Source organism: Biomphalaria glabrata, chromosome 1, assembly GCF_947242115.1.
Source record: "Biomphalaria glabrata chromosome 1, xgBioGlab47.1, whole genome shotgun sequence".
Lineage (NCBI taxonomy): Eukaryota > Metazoa > Mollusca > Gastropoda > Planorbidae > Biomphalaria > Biomphalaria glabrata.
Window position 1 is genome coordinate 57479596 of NC_074711.1, and position 22287 is coordinate 57501882.

The window sequence follows — 22287 nt, forward strand, 5'->3', positions numbered from 1 at the left end:
TGGACTGTCGTTCGGACTTCTAGATGGTTCTGGGTTCATACTCTGACCGCTACCATCCCCCGTCGTCCTACGGGAGGTTTTGACTAGGAAGTAAATTATCTTCAACTCTGAAGAAACCTCCTAAACATGTCAAACATTTTACAAACTTTTTAGAATCATACGTTGGGGCACACACATGAATAATTGTTATATTGAGAGGTCTAGCCCCATGTTACAAATTGAATGAGGTTGCTTGTAAGAGTACCCCAGCTTACATAATAATGGGGATTGATTCTAAAACAGCACCCCATTCTACATAACAAAATTTTGATCAATTAATTTACCTATTAGCGGGTATAGCTAAAAAGATTCAATTAGAATTATAGCTAGATTTAGGTATTTCAGATCAACAGATCAGTGTTAAAGGTGAGCTGGCACGTTCGTCCAGTGGTACATTGGCCCCTACTTGTATTTCCTAGGTTATTAAGTATAACCTCTAGGTATACAACTAAACTAATGTATGCATAACAAGACTTAATTTCAACAAAGTCGCAGGAAAAGATATATACAAAGTTTATTTACATAAGTAAAATAAATGTGTAAATAAATGGCCATTAACTCACAGGCCTTCTCAACACAAAATTAACAAAAGTTACACATTCAGAAATAGTATGGCACACTTCCCTAGTCATATATTACAACTAAATATACAATATATTGTCAAATCAGGGACATCACACATCAGTGTAAAAACAAAAATGAAAGTCACAGGCCTTCACGTCAAAACACGACCACTTTTGGCCACTCAGGGGTTACAGGCTTCAGGCCAACACAGCCACTTTAGCCAAAAACACAAAAGGGTCATGATGAACTATAAGCTTCAGGGAAACCTATGAGCCTACAAGCTTCAGGGAAACCTATGAGCCTACAAGCTTCAGGGAAACCTATGAGCCTATAAGCTTCAGGGAAACCTATGAGCCTATAAGCTTCAGGGAAACCTATGAGCCTACAAACTTCATAGAATCCCACCTATAGACATCCGTTTGGTACTAAAGCCTATCTGATAATTCATTACAGAGTTGAATCCCTCAGAGAAAAGGCTACAAAAATATGTCACGTTTGGGAGTACCCCAGGATGCAGAACATCAGGGTAAAAATATACTGCCTGGAAATCATTTGAGACTATATCTACTAATCAACACTAGCGGATCCAGAACTTTGGAATGGGGGGGGGGGGCGATTTTTTTCCAAACCCTAACCCTAACGCCCAGTAAAGCCTAACCCTATGTCTAAACGTGCGTAAAACACACACACACACACACACACACATATATACATACACACACATATATATATTTTATATATATATATATATATATATATATATATATATATATATGAGAATAAAAAACAGCAGCATTTCTCAACATTCGGCGAAAAATAAAACAACTGGGGTGACGCTATAAGGTTCCCTAGTGGGGTTCGGGGTAAAGCCCCGACGCCAAAAGCGTTTTCTTGCATTCTTCATTGCAGAAACCCATTCTCCTAACATCTACAGCTTATTATTCATCAATGGAGTTCGGGGCTAAGCCCCGACGCCAAAAGCGTTTTCTTGCATTCTTCATTGCAGAAACGCATTCTCCTGACATCTACAGCTTATTATTCATAAATGGAATTCGGGGCGAAGCCCCGACGCCAAAAGCGTTTTCTTGCATTCTTCACTGCAGAAACGCATTCTCCTGACAACGACAGCTCATTATTAATCAGTGGAGTTCAGGGCGAAGCCCCGTCGCCAAAGGCGTTTTCTTGCAGTCTTCATTGCAGAAACGCATTCTCCTGACAACTACAGCTCATTATTCATCAGTGGGGTTCCGACGCCAAAAACTTTTTCTTGCATACTTCACAGAAGAAACGCATTCTCCTGACCTAAATTTCATTATTCATACTATTAAAAAGGACCTTTTGAATAATGTTGTACTTGAAAAATATTCTAATATGAATATATAGGCCCTTAATACATTGCAAATAAAACGGATTTGTTCCTTGAAAAGATAAATATTTAGATTTTGGCTTTGAGGATCGCCGCCGAAAAAAAAATTATTCGATAAATAATTTTCAATTAAATGCAAGCATAAATTGTGAGTTATAGTCCCAAATTTATTTAACTACAAATATATCAGATTGAGTAAAGGTTGGGAAAGGGCGACTATGAAATTACTATTTGGGTTTAGAACTCATCTCAATCATGACTCTTATACTGAAAAATTTCGTTTGAATTCTAACTTTCTTAAAATAATTATGATAAATTCATGTGAAATTACATAAACTCTGTCTGGAAATGGGATTGCGGTAGAGTGAAAACGATTAATCTTCACTCCTTTAATAATTTCTGCTATTGATTGCATTTGGCATTAAAGAATAGGGGTTGGGCGACTCGATATAAGAATTTAATTTATAGTATATATAAATTATATTAGTGACAGATTTTTTTAATTTTGTAATTTCTTAACTATAATACAAAAAGAAAAAGTATTTATTTGTCCGATGGGGGAAATGTGATTGCATGTATCGCCCCTCCCACCTGGTACAAACCTTTTTCATTTGAATTAACTAATGATAAAATTTGAGATTAGAGTGTGGTACAACATAATATACAATGGGTTCACATATCAATACGTAGTTTATATTATATAGATATTCAACTAGTAAGTTTTGTTCACAAACTATGATTCTCCATAAAAATTGGACCCCCCCCCCCACTCAGAGGGCTAGAGTGGGGAGGGCAGTACATGCAACCCCAACCCCACCGAATCGGCCAAGATACCATAAGGGGATTGACATAATATAAAATTTATATATTAATTGAATTAATTTTGTTCACAAACTATGGTTTCTCCATAAAAGTAGGACCGACCCCCCCCCCAATCGAAGGGTTAAGGTGGGAAGGGCAGTAGAGGTATTCGACCCCTCCCCCCCCCCCCCAATCGGCAAACAGGGAACGACATAATATAAAGATCGGTTAAAATATCAATAACAAGTTTTAATCATATAGATATCTAATTGATTCTGTTAGCAAGCTGTGATTTCTACAAATAAATTGGACCGCCCCCCCCCCACCCGAAAGTGTATGGGGGGGTGGGATTGATACCATCGCCTCCCGACACTACCAAATCGGCCAACATACTAGAGGGGGGGCGAAATAATCTAAAAATAGTTAACATAAGCAATAAATTCGTATACAAATTGTGTGAATTCTGTATTAAATTCGTCCGCCCCCCCCCCTTTGGGGTGGGGGGGGGGGGTCGGCCGAGTGGGGGGGGGGCGATCGCCCCTACCACCCCCGCCCCTGGATCCGCCAGTGCTAACATTATATAAAATACAATAATGACTAAAGATATCCTTAGCCCAAAGATCTCCAGAGCAGGGCACACTTCTCCCGAGTACCACAAGACACACAACCAATAACTAAAAGAAAAAATATATACAGTTCACAACACAGGTCCAGTGGTCAAGCTGGTAACTCAGGAGCACGTGGCAATTAACTCTCTCTCTCCTATTGTACGAAACCAACGCTGATTTGAACTCATTAAATTAAAATAATTACGGAGCGAAAGAGTTAAACATGCTTTTACATGCTTTTATTTAAGCTTCGTAAGGGGAATCAATCCTGTCTTTACAGGTAATCAAAAATAGTTATTTCCCCATTATGTCACACCCGACTAGAATGGCGATTATTCTGCTGCTAACAGGCTTACAACTTATAATTATAGTGCATTTAAGCTTTCTCTTAGTGGACCATATTGTAATTAAAACTGTTTTCTTCTCTAGTGGTATATTCACCTCTATATAGTTTATGGTTTTGAGAGATGGACACTGAACGCTGAGGCTGAAGGAAGAATTCAAACCTTTGAAAGTAAATGCTACAGAAAAGTGCTGGGTATCAGATACCAGGAAAAGAAAAAGAAATGAGTATGCACTATTACAAGTCAGCACTCTGGCTGGCAAAAAGGTGGAACTCTTCAGTACTGTGAAGAGACGAACGCTGAGCTGGTTTGGCGATATTGTAAGACACGACTCAGCCAAAAGTCATCCTTCACGATACAGTGTCGGGAGCATGAAGAAAGGCTCGAGAAGTTGGATGTACAACAGAAAAGGATGGACCAACCTTTCTCTTATTAGTCTGCTAGGAACAGCTGGGAAAGTGGAAAGATTTGGTTTCGTGAACTGTCATACAGCACCTCTATGTCAAGGACAGATGAGAATACGTCTTTGTTTTCCTGGCTGTAGCATTCCATCAAGTTGTTCCCTAAGTGCACTTGGAAATAAAGAATTCTTACATTAACTTGATACTTTTTATAGTGTTTTTAGCGGCCCCCGAAAGGAGAAAAGACGCTATTAGTTTTGTGCGAAATGTCTGTCCGTCTGTCCGTCCGTCCCGTTTAGATCTCGTAAACAAGAAAAGATATTGAAAATCCGACATCACAATATTTTAGACCATTCAAAGTTCTGATGCAACGGCTACTTTTTTTTCCTGAAAGCAAAAAATCTAATTTTTAAAATCAGTTATGCAAGCAGTTTTTTAAAGAGAAAAAGCTAATTAGTATGCATTATAAGTTAGACCTAATTTAAAACGAATAGTAATCTTATAAACTTCATTTTCTTGAACTTTAACCGCTAGGATGCATCAAACATAAATTCAAATACAAAATAGAGCCTTTTCAAAACAATTACATTATGTAAAGACCAGGAGAGGCTTGGTAAAGCTTAGCTTCCGATCCGAGGGTCCCGGGTTCGAATCCTGGAGAAGACTGGGATTTTCAACTTCGGAATCCCTGGGCGCCCCTGAGTCTACCCAGCTCTAATGGGTACCTGACATTAGTTGGGGAAAAGTAAAGGCGGTTGGTCGTTGTGCTGGCTACATGACACCCTCGTTAACCGTAGGCCACAAAAAACAGATGAACTTTACATCCTCTGCCCTATAGACCACATTTTCTGAAAGGGGAACTAATTAGGCCAGGTTCACATCTAACTTTGCATTCACTTGCACCTATCCTTTGATCTGCAGCACCATTGGGGCACTACACAAGATCTGTCAACCTTCTTTCTCCATTCTTATCTCTCATTTGTCTTTGATATAATTTCATTTGGATGTTCTTTCTGAAAATATTGAAGCCTGCCTGGGTGGACCACTTCGGGGGCCGATTTTAAGTTTGTGTTTCCACACAAACTGTCTTTGTAACCTTGTTTAAAAATATATTTTTGGTTATTACTGTGTTGTTAACCCCACCCCTACCCCTGTCATTTCTTCTACGACAGAGTTCAACAGTTCCCTACTAAACTGTTTTATTAACCACCCCACCCCTATTGCTCCTCACACAACAGAGGTCAGATGTCCCCATCAAAAACCTATAATTCGTGATATTACTCCACCGGTGTCTTCAAAATGTGCTACGCCTCTGGTGACTATATCCTCCAGTCGGCTTAAAATAATGCACCTAAACGCCCAGTCATGCAGTAACAAAGCTCTTGAGCTTGCAGACACCATCACTGATGATAGCTACGACATCGTTTTCCTTAGTGAGACATGGTTTAAAGAAGTTGGTGATGAGCCAAGAACCACTGAGCTAACGCCACCAGGCTTTATTTTAAAGAGTCTCCCTCGAAAAACAGGCAGCGGAGGGGGTCTAGCAATACTGTACAGAGATAGTCTAGCCAAGTATGTAACAATAAGACCTGAAAGTTCAACGTACAGCACCTTTGAGATGTGCGAGTTTCGCCTTTCCCACCACAGTAGAACACTGACTTTTATTTTCCTGTACCGCCCACCACCAAGCAAGAGAAATAAATTGACAACAAAAGTTTTCATCGAAGAATTTCAAGACCTCCTTGACAGTCACATATCAACAAAAGATCTATTTGTCATAGGCGATGTGAACTTGCATTTTGACAGTGAAAATGAGACATACGCGATGTCGCTGAAAAATGCGCTAAAGGATCGCAACTTAGACCAACTGATAAATGTCCCGACACACGTCAAAGGCCATACTCTTGACTGGATTGTTACAAATGCAAGTGAGCTTATAGACAAACTCAATGTCTCAGACCGCGGCTTGTCAGATCATTTTCTCGTACACTTTGAAATGCGCCTATCAAAAGCAAAAAAGCCAAAGAAAAACGTGACTTCCCGTAAACTTAAAGCCATAGATATTGCCTCCTTCAAAATGGACGTAACCTCTTTGCTGTTGCAACAGAGCAACACAGACGTTCTCAGCAATTACAATTCTTGCTTAAAAAAGTTGCTGGACAGCCATGCACCTCTTGTCACTCGTACAGTCTCAGGCCATCCGCACCCTGGATGACGGAAGACATAAAGACTGCCAAACTTATTCGCCGACGTGCCGAACGTACATTTCAAAAGACAGGTCTGACGATACATCGACAAATATAGATACTAGAAAAAAAACAAGGTTAACCGTATGATTAGAGACGCAAAAGCTAGTCATATTCGACAAAAAATCGAAACTTCTGATTCTTTAAAGGAGCTATTTAGGATCACCGCTGAAATGTTAGGGGGAGCAAATAACGAACATTTGCCGTCATCTATCCCAGTATCTGAACTCCCTGATTCCTTCAATAGATTCTTCATTGGGAAGATTGAGCAGATTAGAAATGACATGCCATCCCTCTCATCACAGCTTGACCACTCTCCAATCTTTCAAAATTCTCCTTTTTGCGAGTTTCAGCGTGTATCTGAAGATTATGTCAAAAGTACTATTTTAAAGATGCCAAATAAGTCATGTGACCTTGATCCTATTCCAACTTCCTTGTTCCTTGAATGTTTAGATGAGCTTGTACCCACAATTACTAACATTGTGAACTCTTCACTGACTTCAGGCATTGTACCACAGCAATTTAAGCATGCACTTGTCAGGCCCTTATTAAAGAAATCCAGTCTTGACCCGGAATGTCTACAAAACTATCACCCGGTATCAAATCTTCCCTTCCTGTCAAAGCTTCTCGAGCGCATCGTGTTAGCGCAAATTCTTTCTCATCTTGAACAGTACTGTCTCTTGGAAGAATTTCAATCTGCATATAGGAAGTGCCGTAGCACAGAGACAGCAGTGGTCAGGGTACTAAACGACTTACTTCACAATTCCGACAAAGGCCACATATCAATTCTTTCCATGCTGGACTTGTCCGCAGCCTTTGATACGCTAGACCATGAAATTATGATGGCCAGATTCTCTGCAACTTTTGGTTTAGCAGGAGTCGTCCTAAAGTGGCTTGGATCCTACCTGACGGAACGCACCCAAAGTGTCGTTGTTAGCGGGACGGAATCAACAAGCTTACTTTTGAAGTACGGAGTACCCCAAGGATCAGTTCTAGGCCCAGTACTGTTCACTATGTACACATATCCACTCAGCGGTGTCATACGGCCAACCGGCATCTTATACCATTTCTTTGCCGATGACTCACAGTTATACGATTCATCAGTACACTCAGAGGTGTCGCATCTGGCAGAGAAAATCAGTAGTACCGTTGTAAGGGTGAGCGATTGGATGGTTGAAAATAAACTCAAGATGAACGAAGACAAGACAGAAATAATTAAGATTGGCACTAGGAACAATGTCTCAAAAGTTGAAAGCACAGATTCTCTCTTTATCACGAACTGCCATGTTCCTTTTGTCCATGTAGTGCGGAATCTTGGAGTTTTCTTCGACTCAACACTATCTTTCGACCCACACATAAGTCAGCTCTGCAAAGGTCTTTATCTGCAGCTGCGCAGATTAGGCCAGATCCGACCATATTTAACAACAGAGTCAACAAAAACGCTAGCTGTGGCATTCATACTCTCCCGCCTTGACTACTGCAACGCCGTGTTAGCAGGTATACCTGATGACAAAATAGCCAAGCTGCAACGTATACAGAACAACGCCGCTCGAATAGTCCTTAAAAAAACTAGACAAGATTCTGCTACTACGCTCTTGCGCACGCTCCATTGGCTTCCCGTGAAAGCGAGAATCGATTACAAGGTCGCCACACTTTGTCATCAGTGTATATATAACAATGAGATGCCCTTGTACCTTAGCGAACTGATTACTCCATATGTCCCACAGAGAGCCCTGCGCTCAATGGACTCAACGCTTTTAGTAGTGCCACGTTTCTCCCTCAAAAGCTACGGTCTGCGTGCTTTTTCAGTTCACGGACCAAAGGTTTGGAACTCACTCCCCATTGATCTCAGACAGACAACATGCTACACCACTTTTAAGAAGAACATTAAGACCTATTTGTTTAAAACTTTTTTAGATTAACAGTCATCTCAGCTCTCATGTTTATGTTTGTAATGTTGTTACAGCGCCTTGAGCCTACATTTTGTTTGTTAACAGCGCTTTATAAATAAAATTATTATTATTATTAGTAGTATTAACAAATTAGTTATCTGTCATTGATTGTCCCTATGGTTTGTGATTTTACCAATGATATTATTCTAGATTCTAGTTAAACGGGTAATCTATTTGTGATAAATCCCTCAGATCTGATTTAGGTCTGTTTTCTAGTTGACTTCTTAGATGTTATTTCAATTTTAAAAGTTTATTTTACGATTGAATAATTAACGTGTTTTCTGTCTATATAAATAAATGACAGTGAAGTGTCTTTTTAGACAAACCTCTAAGTGGCCAATTTCAAACTTGCCACTCTGACCAAATGTTTCCTTCCACCCAGAGAATGTTAGCTAACAGTAAGGATTTGAACAATGACAAAAGTAGTTGGGGTTTTTATTCTTTATTTTATTTTATTATCTTTAGCTTTAATACACCAAGGCTTGAATTCCTTAAGGTTTGGAAACAATGTCCAATGTTGTGTCCACATTCCCAGAGTTAGATTGGGCTGAGATCGGGTAGGTGGCGCTGCCAAAGTTTATACATTCGCAGTGCGATGGCACCTCGTGGGCAACAAGTTGAGCTCCAAGTTCATTAGTCCAAACCAATGTCCAGTGGGCCTTGTAGATTTGTTTGCACCTTGCCCGGCTTCCACTTCTGCAAGGGGCATTTTCATTGCTGAACAAGATACAATTTTAAAAAGAAGGCAATAGTCTTACATTGCATATTACAAGCAGATACAAACACATTCTCACACACATACACTCTCTCACACACTTACCTTTTGGTATTAAAAGGGAACAGCATAGACCTATGTATACTAGTCGCGACATGAAGCTCTTCAAAATCGAGACTAACAGTTGGGGAAAAGTTGGGAAAAAGAAACTCTAGATAGATCCACATGTGACCAGCACAACGACCAACCGCCTTTAATTTCCACAACTCATGTCAGGTACCCATTAGAGCTGAGTGGACTCAGGCATCTAAAGATCCCGAAATTAAAAATGCCAGTCTTCCCCAGGATCCGAGACCCCCGGTTCGGAAGCCAAGTGCTTTACCACTCAGCCACCGCGTCTCATAAGGAAGAGGTCAAGGTAAGATAAAAAAACGTCCAATGTTCCGTAGCACCTAGCTTAAGGAGTGTAATTGAAAAGGGGGTGTGAGTATTTATTTCTGGAGAGTGGGGGAGTACACTAGTAAAAAATAAAAAAGAAACCCAGTTATACAAACATCCATTCAACTACATTTGTTTGTTTTTAGCTTGATACAAACATGGCTTCAAGGTGTGTGTGTGTGTAGGCCTAAATGCTAATTTATACCCATCATAGGTTATTTGACAGAAGGCCTAGAGAACTGCCTAAATACTCACAGACACCGGCCAGTGGCGATAAATTGGTAGCCATTATTGAAGTTGACAACTGTAAAGTTCACTCCCTTGAAGTCGCTCACTTCCGTCACAACCTCATAACCAATCACCCTGGCAACAAGGAGCAGAAGTGGAATTTAATTGTTACAAATATATAAAAAAAAAATTAAACTATAAAAATACATTCTTAGCGACCTCCGTAAGCGAAGTAGCCGCTATTTGTTTTTGTGGGTTTTCTGTTAGTCCGTCTGTGCGTCAGTGCCGTTTAAAATTTGTTTTTTACTCACTCTGTCTGTCTGGTAAAATGTTTTTACAGTTATTTCTCCAACACTCAATCTCGGATAAAGTAGAGTTTTTGAAAATATTTCTTCCACCTGACAAAACACGAATTTAAAAAGCCCAATTAGTAATTAACTATTGGTAATTAATTAATTTTTTTTTTGGTATTGAACAGGGGAAACAAATCGTACATGACAGATATGGTGATATAAGTGGAATTAGTCCCCTTTTCTTTTTTCTTAATGCATTTAAAAAGTGATCCGGACAAGTGATAGGATCATAGTGTATTGAGAAGTTAAAAGCATGAAATTGCGCTAAACAAAAACAATAGGTAAAATATTTATCGCACAGATTTATTATTGCTAGTCTAGATCTATTACAAATTTAATTACATGACTGATCTTAACTAATTGATACAATTACATTTTATATAAGCCTTTTTTGTTCTTCAGTGTCCGTCTGTCCGCCCCTCCCGCTTAGATCTCGTAGACTAGAAAAAATAGTCAAAATCCGACATCATAATATTTTAGTCCATTCAAAGTTCTGATGCAACGACTACTTTTTTTCTTTTCTGAAAGTGAAAAATCTCATTTTTAAAATCAATTACGCAAAGTTGTTTTTTTTATATATTTATATTTTTATATAAAAATACACCATTTTTACAACTATGCACTAGTAAAACAAGCAAATACTGACATCTGTTTAGTAAGGGAAATATCAGTTTGTCATATTTTAAACACGTTTATGCAAACAGTTTTAGATTTGTTGTCAAAATTATTCTTTTTACAAATTTATTGCTAAGTTAAGTAAGTTCTGTCAAATGTGTATTTTTTTAAAAGAGAAAAAATCTATTTAGTATTCATATAAGTGGAAAATAATTTAAAACAACAATCATTATCGCGTGACTTGTAATACGACACAATAGTAATTTTTTAAGAGGCTTTGAATAAGAGATTGACCCTTTACAAAACTATTAGATCAATTAGATAATCATTATTAGATATCAGTTAGGCCAGGTTCACGTTTAACTTCAAATTCACTTTCACCTATCCCTTGGTCAGCTGGACCGTTGGGACACCACACAAGATCTGTCAACCTTCTTTCTCCATTCGTCTCTGTCATTTGCCTCTGTTAGAATTTCATTCTGATATACTTTCTGTAAATATTGAAACCTGCCTTTTTACCTTTCTGGGTGGACCACTTCGGGGGCCGATTTTGAGTTTGTGTTTCCACACAAACTGTCTTCGTAACCTTCTTTTTCTAAACATTATGCAAGAAGTTTTCACTCTGTCTGGATTACAACCATCTTAAGTGCTCACATATTCGTTTGTTATTTTTAAGTTTTGTTTTTGGTTTGAACAGTTTCGAATATCATTTCATCAAGCCTATTGTGTGCTTGAGGGCGTGCAATTGAGCTGGCCTGAAACAGTGTTAAGAAATAGGTTCTCATGGCTTAGCCCAGTGATGCCCAACCTAATTCAATCTGCTGGCCATTTTAATTTCCAAGATTGGTGTCGCGGGCCACATGATGTAAAAGATACAAAAAACGTAATGGAATTGACCTGAAACTATTTTATTTCAAACCTGAGGATCTAGTACTCACATTGAATTATTGGGATATTTGAATTTTCTCTTTATACTTCAAAAAATGACGTAAGTTTTGTTTATATTTTGTTGTTCTTCTTATTTTTTTTTAAACAGCCACACTTTCTTTATAAAAACAAACATGTTGGCTTGCAATGGTATCATGTTGTACAAAAAAGTAAAGATTCTATAATCCTATTTCATGAACGCACAAATGTTTAATGCCTTGTTAGTAATCCATTAGAAAAAGTTAGCGTCCCTAACATAGGTAAAGATACATTTTGAACATTTGGGGGGGGGGGGGGAATTTCTGTATTTGTGCTGACATTTCGGCGGGCCGGATGGAAGCACGTCGCGGGCCGGATCTGGCCCGCGGGCCGTATTTTGGGCATCACTGGCTTATCCTTTTAGGGCCTACATTAGAGATTCTTACTTTTCATAATTTTGTTCAACTTCTCAGTATGCACGTCAAATAGAAGTTAGTTAAACTTTGCTTCTTTGTTTGTTTGTTTTTGGGCTATTTTTAAAACATGTTTAATAGTGTACAATGGCAACGGATAAGATACGATACAACAATATATCTAGTCAATCAAAAGTTACTATATATAGATACAAATGAAAGTTAAAATAGAAACAAGACTCGAGGCTATGACACTCTATCTTTCAATAAATTTATGAGCCGGGAATGTATACTTCTCTTTCTCCCCACCCCCACCCAAACTTTTGCCCATCGACTTCGTCATCCCCCTCCCACCCCTACCTCTCAGTCACCATTTAGAATCTGCTCGTCTTCTGGACATGCCCAGACTAGGATTACATCCAGCCGCCGGGAGCTGTCAATCAAATCTGTCTGAAATGCACGCAGATCAGCTTTTTTTTTTTTTTTGGACCCGAGTCCCGAGTGACCTGATTAATGAACACTGCAAAACTCCATGGAGGGCATCGCGATCCTCTAAATCGTTTGTGTGTGTGTGTGTTCATTTGTGATCCGTGTGACTTGTTCGGGTCAAATATTTGTTTGAACTGCGTGTGACAGTCAGGACATAAAGATCTTGGAAGACGTGAAAAGGTTGGATGCTCCTTCATGGCTGTACCAGAGACGTTTGACCCGCTTAATAGAATGAGTTGTTTTTTCTCTTTTCCATGAAATGTATCTTCTCCTACTTGTCCAAAATGTCCAAATCGACAATTTTACCAACTAGTCCAACATGATCAACTTGACTAACTTGTCGGCGCATTTACAAAAACAAAAAAACTAACAATGAGAGTGTAGAAAATGAGGTGTATAATGCAATGCAAGAGTTGGGCATTCACAAGTTGTGTTCTTCTACCAAATCTCTTCCACCTAGCCACTAACAAAGAACAACTTACACAGAGGCACTTCCACCTAGCCACTAACAAAGAACAACTTACACAGAGGCACTTCCACTAAGCCACTACAAAGAACAACTTACACAGAGGCACTTCCACCTAGCCACTAACAAAGAACAACTTACACAGAGGCACTTCCACCTAGCCACTAACAAAGAGCAACTTACACAGAGGCTCTTCCACCAAGCCACTAACAAAGAGCAACTTACACAGAGGCACTTCCACCTAGCCACTAACAAAGAACAACTTACACAGAGGCACTTCCACCTAGCCACTAACAAAGAACAACTTACACAGAGGCACTTCCACCTAGCCACTAACAAAGAGCAACTTACACAGAGGCTCTTCCACCAAGCCACTAACAAAGAACAACTTACACAGAGGCACTTCCACCAAGCCACTTACAAAGAGAAAAGCACTTCCACTCCGTCAAGCTTCACTAGACTTACAAAGAGAAAACCACTTCCACTCCGTCAAGCTTCACTAGACTTACAAAGAGAAAACCACTTCCACTCCGTCAAGCTTCACTAGACTTACAAAGAGAAAACCACTTCCACTCCGTCAAGCTTCACTAGACTTACAAAGAGAAAACCACTTCCACTCCGTCAAGCTTCACTAGACTTACAAAGAGAAAAGCACTTCCACTCCGTCAAGCTTCACTAGACTTACAAAGAGAAAACCACTTCCACTCCCTCAAGCTTCACTAGACTTACAAAGAGAAAACCACTTCCACTCCGTCAAGCTTCACTAGACTTACAAAGAGAAAACCACTTCCACTCCGTCAAGCTTCACTAGACTTACAAAGAGAAAACCACTTCCACTCCGTCAAGCTTCACTAGACTTACAAAGAGAAAACCACTTCCACTCCGTCAAGCTTCACTAGACTTACAAAGAGAAAACCACTTCCACTCCGTCAAGCTTCACTAGACTTACAAAGAGAAAACCACTTCCACTCCGTCAAGCTTCACTAGACTTACAAAGAGAAAACCACTTCCACTCCGTCAAGCTTCACTAGACTTACAAAGAGAAAACCACTTCCACTCCGTCAAGTTTCACTAGACTTACAAAGAGAAAACCACTTCCACTCCGTCAAGCTTCACTAGACTTACAAAGAGAAAACCACTTCCACTCCGTCATGCTTCACTAGACTTACAAAGAGAAAACCACTTCCACTCCGTCAAGCTTCACTAGACTTACAAAGAGAAAACCACTTCCACTCCGTCAAGCTTCACTAGACTTACAAAGAGAAAACCACTTCCACTCCGTCAAGCTTCACTAGACTTACAAAGAGAAAACCACTTCCACTCCGTCAAGCTTCACTAGACTTACAAAGAGAAAACCACTTCCACTCCGTCAAGCTTCACTAGACTTACAAAGAGAAAACCACTTCCACTCCGTCATGCTTCACTAGACTTACAAAGAGAAAACCACTTCCACTCCGTCAAGCTTCACTAGACTTACAAAGAGAAAAGCACTTCCACTCCGTCAAGCTTCACTAGACTTACAAAGAGAAAACCACTTCCACTCCGTCATGCTTCACTAGACTTACAAAGAGAAAACCACTTCCACTCCGTCAAGCTTCACTAGACTTACAAAGAGAAAACCACTTCCACTCCGTCATGCTTCACTAGACTTACAAAGAGAAAACCACTTCCACTCCGTCATGCTTCACTAGACTTACAAAGAGAAAACCACTTGCACTCCGTCAAGCTTCACTAGACTTACAAAGAGAAAACCACTTCCACTCCGTCAAGCTTCACTAGACTTACAAAGAGAAAACCACTTGCACTCCGTCATGCTTCACTAGACTTATAAAGAGAAAACCACTTGCACTCCGTCATGCTTCACTAGACTTATAAAGAGAAAACCACTTGCACTCCGTCAAGCTTCACTAGACCAATATTGACGGAGCCAGGCGCCTTCGTCGAGAAACTGCTGACTTCATCAAAACTTTTTAAAGATGGCTTAGTGTCAAAGAACTGCATCGTGACTACCGCAGGAGGAAGTTCTTACTGTCTCATGCAGTCTCATTGTCATCTCCGGGAGTGACATAATCTGTGGGACCTGGGTAGAAAGCACAGTTTCGAATCTATAGATAAATAACTATCTTCATGGCTCAAGAGTTTGGACAAGAAGCCACTAACAAAGAGCAACTTACACAGAGGCTCTTCCACCAAGCCACTAACAAAGAACAACTTACACAGAGGCACTTCCACCAAGCCACTTACAAAGAGAAAAGCACTTTCACTCCGTCAAGCTTCACTAGACTTACAAAGAGAAAACCACTTCCACTCCGTCATGCTTCACTAGACTTACAAAGAGAAAACCACTTCCACTCCGTCAAGCTTCACTAGACTTACAAAGAGAAAAGCACTTCCACTCCGTCAAGCTTCACTAGACTTACAAAGAGAAAACCACTTCCACTCCGTCATGCTTCACTAGACTTACAAAGAGAAAACCACTTCCACTCCGTCAAGCTTCACTAGACTTACAAAGAGAAAACCACTTCCACTCCGTCAAGCTTCACTAGACTTACAAAGAGAAAACCACTTCCACTCCGTCAAGCTTCACTAGACTTACAAAGAGAAAACCACTTCCACTCCGTCAAGCTTCACTAGACTTACAAAGAGAAAACCACTTCCACTCCGTCATGCTTCACTAGACTTACAAAGAGAAAACCACTTCCACTCCGTCAAGCTTCACTAGACTTACAAAGAGAAAAGCACTTCCACTCCGTCAAGCTTCACTAGACTTACAAAGAGAAAACCACTTCCACTCCGTCATGCTTCACTAGACTTACAAAGAGAAAACCACTTCCACTCCGTCAAGCTTCACTAGACTTACAAAGAGAAAACCACTTCCACTCCGTCATGCTTCACTAGACTTACAAAGAGAAAACCACTTCCACTCCGTCATGCTTCACTAGACTTACAAAGAGAAAACCACTTGCACTCCGTCAAGCTTCACTAGACTTACAAAGAGAAAACCACTTCCACTCCGTCAAGCTTCACTAGACTTACAAAGAGAAAACCACTTGCACTCCGTCATGCTTCACTAGACTTATAAAGAGAAAACCACTTGCACTCCGTCATGCTTCACTAGACTTATAAAGAGAAAACCACTTGCACTCCGTCAAGCTTCACTAGACCAATATTGACGGAGCCAGGCGCCTTCGTCGAGAAACTGCTGACTTCATCAAAACTTTTTAAAGATGGCTTAGTGTCAAAGAACTGCATCGTGACTACCGCAGGAGGAAGTTCTTACTGTCTCATGCAGTCTCATTGTCATCTCCGGGAGTGACATAATCTGTGGGACCTGGGTAGAAAGCACAGTTTCGAATCTATAGATAAATAACTATCTTCATGGCTCAAGAGTTTGGACAAGAAGTAAAGGAAAGATCACTCTTTTATTTCTGCAAGTCAGACATTACGAAAAAAAAAAGAGAGGGGGGGGGGGGGAGAACTAGTAGTATTCGCCCGTCACAAAATAGCAGGGCCGGACTAACCGTTGTAACCAAGAAGTCATTGAAAGTTCACTCTTTTTTATTTCAACCCCACGTAGTTTTAGCGGCGAAAAAAAGAGGGGGGAAGAGAACAAGTAATCTACTCTGTATTCACCCATCACTAAATAGCAGGTCCTGACTTAACCATTGTGGAGCCCTATGCGAAACGGAATTCGCGAGGCCCAGTTTGGGTAGGGATACGGATAATAAGGGAAAATTAAGAGTTTGTATTAGAAAATATATTCGTCTTTGCATTTCATTCATTCTTTACTACTTACAGAATTACTTCACGAGCCTTGCGTGTAGCGAAGTCATACAGTATATCATAAGAATTATATTTCGTACACAGATCACGCTCAAAAGCAAGAATTACCAAATGTTTCGATCTATCTACAAGGATTGTTGACATTAAGTTGACCTCAAGTAATTCCTCATTAGTTTGAGGCGCGAGAAGCTTCTTTAGCCAGATTCCAAAATTACGGGATAATGCCGTTTTTTTTTATCGCGCGTAGGATTGTCGTTTGCCATATTAAATGATACCCCAAAATGACTATTTTTGTCTATATATTTCAGGAGATTTGAATGAGTTTTCTAAAGATTTTAATAATTTCCGGATATTTCCTGGACTTTTTCGTATATTTTGCAATTTCAGGAGATTTCCAGGTGGTAAATCGACAGGAGGACGCGGGAAATCTGTTATAAGTTATAAAATGGTTTAATTTAATAATTTATACACCTAGAATTAGTGCGGATCCTATGAAATAATGAAAGTGCCGGGCCCACTGCGGTGGCATAGGTTGCAGTGGCCTAAGGCCGGCCCTGCAAATAGCGGCGTATGCTACGCCGCTGGTCGACTAGTAGTAGTATACTCTGTTAAAGTCTATTTATGTGGCTTTCTGTAGCTTTCAAAAAAGAGTGTACTTTAGGTAGTTTAAGTTTTTAATTTTAATCTACTCTACTTTTTTTGGTAGAATTAAAAACGAAACTGTTAGGTCTTAAGATTTCATTAATAAATACTAACTTTTCAAGGTATTAAAAGTAATATTAATTGCAATGTATGTGTGTGTTATAATTAATTTATATTTTATTATTACTTTTAGGCCCAAAGCTCAGCCCAACAGACACACCATACACACCCAGTTGTACATAAACATTACAATATAGATTTAATCTAATGATATTTATACAATGAAAATGACACATGACCATTGATAATGATAAACGAATACAAGTACATCTAGTATGATGTGAAAATTCCATACTTATAGTATTTTCCAATAAATACATAATTAGTATTTAACAAGGTTACAAAAGACAGATTGTGTGGAAACACAAACTCAAAATCGGCCCCCGAAGTGGTCCACCCAGGCAGGCTTCAATATTTTCAGAAAGAACATCCAAATGAAATTATATCAGACAAATGAGAGATAAGAATGGAGAAAGAAGGTTAACAGATCTTGTGTAGTGCCCCAACTTTCCCGCAGATCAAAGGATAGGTGAAAGTGAATGTAAAGTTCGATGTGAACCTGGCCTAACTAGTTCCCCTTTCAGACCTTGTGGTCTATAGGGCAGATGATGCAAAGTTCATCTGTTTTTGTGGCCTACGGTTAACGAGGGTGTCATGTAGAGAACACAACGACCAACCGCCTTTAATTTTCACCAACTAATGTCAGGTACCCATTAGAGCTGAGTGGACTCACTGGCGCCCAAAGATTCCAAAGTTGAAAATCCCAGTCTTCACCAGGATTCGAAACCGGGACCCCAGGTTCGGAAGCCAAGCCCTTTACCGCTCAGCCACCGCGCTGTCATCACCTAATGATGACAGCGGCGCTTTTAAATAGAGAACATTTTTACTATACAACTACCTGTTACAGAAACACTTGCAGAAAAAAATTACAATGCGAAGGTAGAGAAAATGTAATAATTCTTCTCATTATCTTCCTCTAATTTGTGCAGGTCTCTTGATTCTAGAGACCCTGTCATCTCGTTTGATCTAATGTGTGCATGTCTCTTGATTCTAGAGACCCTGCCATCTCGTTTGATCTAATGTGTGCAGGTCTCTTGATTCTAGAGACCGTGTCATCTCGTTTGATCTAATGTGTGCAGGTCTCTTGATTCTAGAAACCGTGTCATCTCGTTTGATCTAATGTGTGCAGGTCTCTTGATTCTAGAGACCCTGCCATCTCGGTTGCTGTATTATTTGGCACTGTTGATAGCTACAAAACAAAATGTTCATACGAATTCTAATTCATACTTACGTTTCACAGGATCTACAATCTCCGTTTGTCAACGCCTCTGCCAACGCCTCTGTCAACGCCTCTGACTTTTTAGGCCTCACAACCAATCTCACCACATAATTAATCTTGCTCAGGTGCTCTTCTCTTGCAGCAGATGTTTGAATCTGTGACGTGATTGTCTGCAGGTCTTCTTCTGATACAAATCTTGTGGGCAAAGCTCTCCGGACCTCGTCTGGGTGCCTGAATGTACACCTGTCGCTCGAGTCTTGGTGCCCGGTAGCTTTGATTGCTTTTGGATCAGCTCCTTGTTGGTTAGAACAAACTTTATTGAGATCGATCTTTCGATTGTGGTAGACCCATGGTCTCTCAGTGGACGACCTTCTCCCAAAGCCGGTTTCTTCGCTCAAGGCGTCATTCTTCGAGGTTAAGTCGATGCTAAAATCTGGGAAAGGGCGCAGTAGCTGGGAAGTATAGTTGTGTCTGGCGCCTCGATAGTACAGCATGCAGTATAACACAGGTATATGAGATGCAAGTAACGCCATCTGTGGGACTCCTGATTAATACAATGCTGGAATTGCGTAGTTATTTTAAAGACTTAATGCTAGACGTCTGTGTAGTGGTGAGATATCCAAGCGAATGCCGAAGATTTGTGAAGTGGTTTTTAATGAAATCAAATCAACTTTAGCAAATTGAATCATTTAATTTGACAAACTTGACTCGTATAGGCACATTCAAGTATAAAGACAAAATAAAGTCACGATGACAGTGTTGAAATGAAACAGAATAAACTAGTAATTCAGAATATCCACGCATGTTTGTTGTATACTTTGCCTCCAAAGAATACTTTTAGAAACAACTTTATTCTGGTTACTGTGAATTCTAACCCTAAACCTAACCTTTAGTTCCTTTTGGGCTTTTATTAGCTATGTTTAGCTCTTCTACTTACAATGTTTGAAGTAGAAACATTAAGCCAATGCTGCCAATGACACATTGGGTCATGTATTATTCACCCTACAGCTTTCACTTCTAAAAAAAATTATCACTAAGAGTAATATCGTGAAAATTGCAAGATCATACGTGACTTACTGCCTACATTGAAGGCCTGGGTCACATTAGCACAGCTTATGTAAGAGTGTGTCTGGTAAACAATCTTATTTTTTGTGCCCTAGTTTTTACCTGATCCTTTCAAATGTATCGCGCCTTACTTAACATTCAAAGATTTTAATACTTAATTAACTTGTTTGATTCCACGCGATCACAGCGTCAAACATAAAACTCTCCACAAGCAAGTTTCTGAAAACATTACATAAATATTTTTGTTACGTAGACAGTAATTCCAAAATCACAGAATAGCCGTATATCAACTGTAGGCTCAGAATAGCCGTATATCAACGGTAAGCTCAGAATAGCCGTATATCAACGGTAGGATCAGAATAGCCGTATATCAACGGTAGGCTCAGAATAGCCGTATATCAACGGTAGGCTAGCTCTAAAGACAGTGCCTTTGGATCCTAACTGCATAGTGGCATTGGTCAAAGAGATGCGGTGACAAACGTAGGGACAATCTGTGAAGTCACACAGGGGTCTCAGGTGTCTGTTTCACCTTGTCATGTTCTATTGGACAACTGACTGGTCACGTCAGGAGGAGGGTGGGGGGTGTGTCTCTAGACTGGTCAACTTTCTTGATGGCAATGTTCAGGTGGAAAGAAAACAATACATTGCATTATTTAGTACAACATTAGCCACCACAGTTACTTTAGACTTTACATTTATATACAAATATGTAGCGGAGAGTTAAAACCAGTGGTTCCCAAACTTTTTTGTCTCGTAGACCCCTTGCCATGTTTTCTGATTTTCGGTAGACCCCCTACATATTTTGTATTGCATTTTTAAATTCATCAACATTTTAAAAAAAAACTAATTTCCAACTGTAGTGAGTTAAAGAGTGAAAAATTAATTTAAAGCGACACTGTAAGTTATAGAGATTATCTTTTTTATTGATAAAATTAAAATTTAAACCAATTAAATAACAATTAATTTTTATTACTGGAATCACTAAACACGCTGGAAATATGTTGTTTTTTTATAGCAAGTTTATCATCCGTTGCTATGGATATTATATTTCGTATAGGAATTTATTGTTCTATGAAGTAGTCCTTCAAACATTAAATATTAATTAATTAATTTGCCTTAATTGTAAAAGTTTTCGCAAAGAACAGTTTCTCGTGTATATCTTGATCTTTCATGTGTGGCTCAAATATTGGGGCTGCGGAACTGTTTTTACTAAAAGGAGACGGAGCGAACGCGAGTAACTGTCACCTAAACCAGTAAGCTTCGAGCGGGAAGGGCTATCTTGGCTTTCTACCTACCTAGCAGAAGGGAAAATGACTGCAAAACTCTGCTGCCTCACAGCTATACCCAAATATGGGAAAGGTTTCGTGGGTCGTCCCTGAAGAAAAATAAGGAGCAGACACAAAGCACTACACCCTGTCAGAGCCTGCGACGCCCCTGATCCCAAACTCGTTTGCAAAGAATTGCATAAGAAGCTTTTAATTTTACAACTCATGCCACCTATGAGTCCATGAACTATATTGTTGCTTAAAGAAATTCTTTTAATAATAATCAGATATAGGTTTGTGTAAAGCAGATTTTAAAACTACAACAGCTGGTAAAATGAATGTTTTCCGTATTTTGCTATAAATAAAGAGATATTGTAAGCCGCTCACAAACCATCATCTTCTCTATATGATGTCTAAGAGATTCTGTGGGTATATTCTGAAATTTATGTTTGAGTATTTGAAAGATTTTCAAATCTTCATCTGTTTTGTCAAGGTGGCATTGTCTCAAATGATCTTCTAGTGTAATTAGTTTCAGATTGTCATAAAAGGGCACTTAGGCAACCGCTTGTTTGACAAGGAAGGAATGAATCCCAATTTTAAATAATCAAAGCTGTAAAATCTACATTATTTTTGTGAAACATTAGTTACATGTAGACATGTAGACAAAATTAAGCTATTTAAATAAGTATAGAAATTAAATACAAAAATTAATATCTAATGGATTAGGTAAACATAATATATTGGTTTATGAAAGAATTACATTAATGGGATGTAAAAATTAAAGTCACATCCTTCTTAAATGAAATCTATTATCGTAGACCCCCGTGGACATCTCGTAGACCCCCAATTTATTTTTTCCCTTTCCTAGACCCCCTGGAAGTCTTCATAGACCCCTGGGGGTCTATATAGACCACTTTGGGAATCACTGGTTTAAACCTTTGTCACATTTTTGAAGCCTAAGATAAGAACAAGTAATATAAAAAAGCAATACAAAAAAAAAAAAAAGAATACTTTTTTAAAAAAAGCTTTTCGAAGGAAAAAACCGCTAATCACTGTCATTTATATGAAAATGGCAGGGTTTACCTCCCTTTCTGCCATATAACACAAAATTGATAAATTAGTACTAAATTATTAGCTAATTGGTTGATTTTTGGATTGATTCGTGTTTTGTTATAGTTATAGTTATGCAAAATTTCAAGATGAATTGAGAATGGGAAGTGGGAGAAAAAACGTGTCAAAACGTAATAAG

General features: G+C 39.2%; 1 protein-coding gene across 1 annotated transcript; it reads right to left on the reverse strand.

Moving 5' to 3' along the window:
- Positions 1-8758: 8758 nt before the first annotated feature.
- Positions 8759-19361, reverse strand: LOC129926848 (uncharacterized). Its single transcript, XM_056033326.1, has 3 exons — positions 18721-19361; positions 9730-9837; positions 8759-9038 (listed from the first exon to the last, which is right to left on the reverse strand). Exons 1-3 carry the CDS (start codon positions 19239-19241, stop codon positions 8813-8815), a joined length of 855 nt encoding a protein of 284 aa, XP_055889301.1. The 5' UTR covers positions 19242-19361; the 3' UTR covers positions 8759-8812.
- Positions 19362-22287: the final 2926 nt, after the last annotated feature.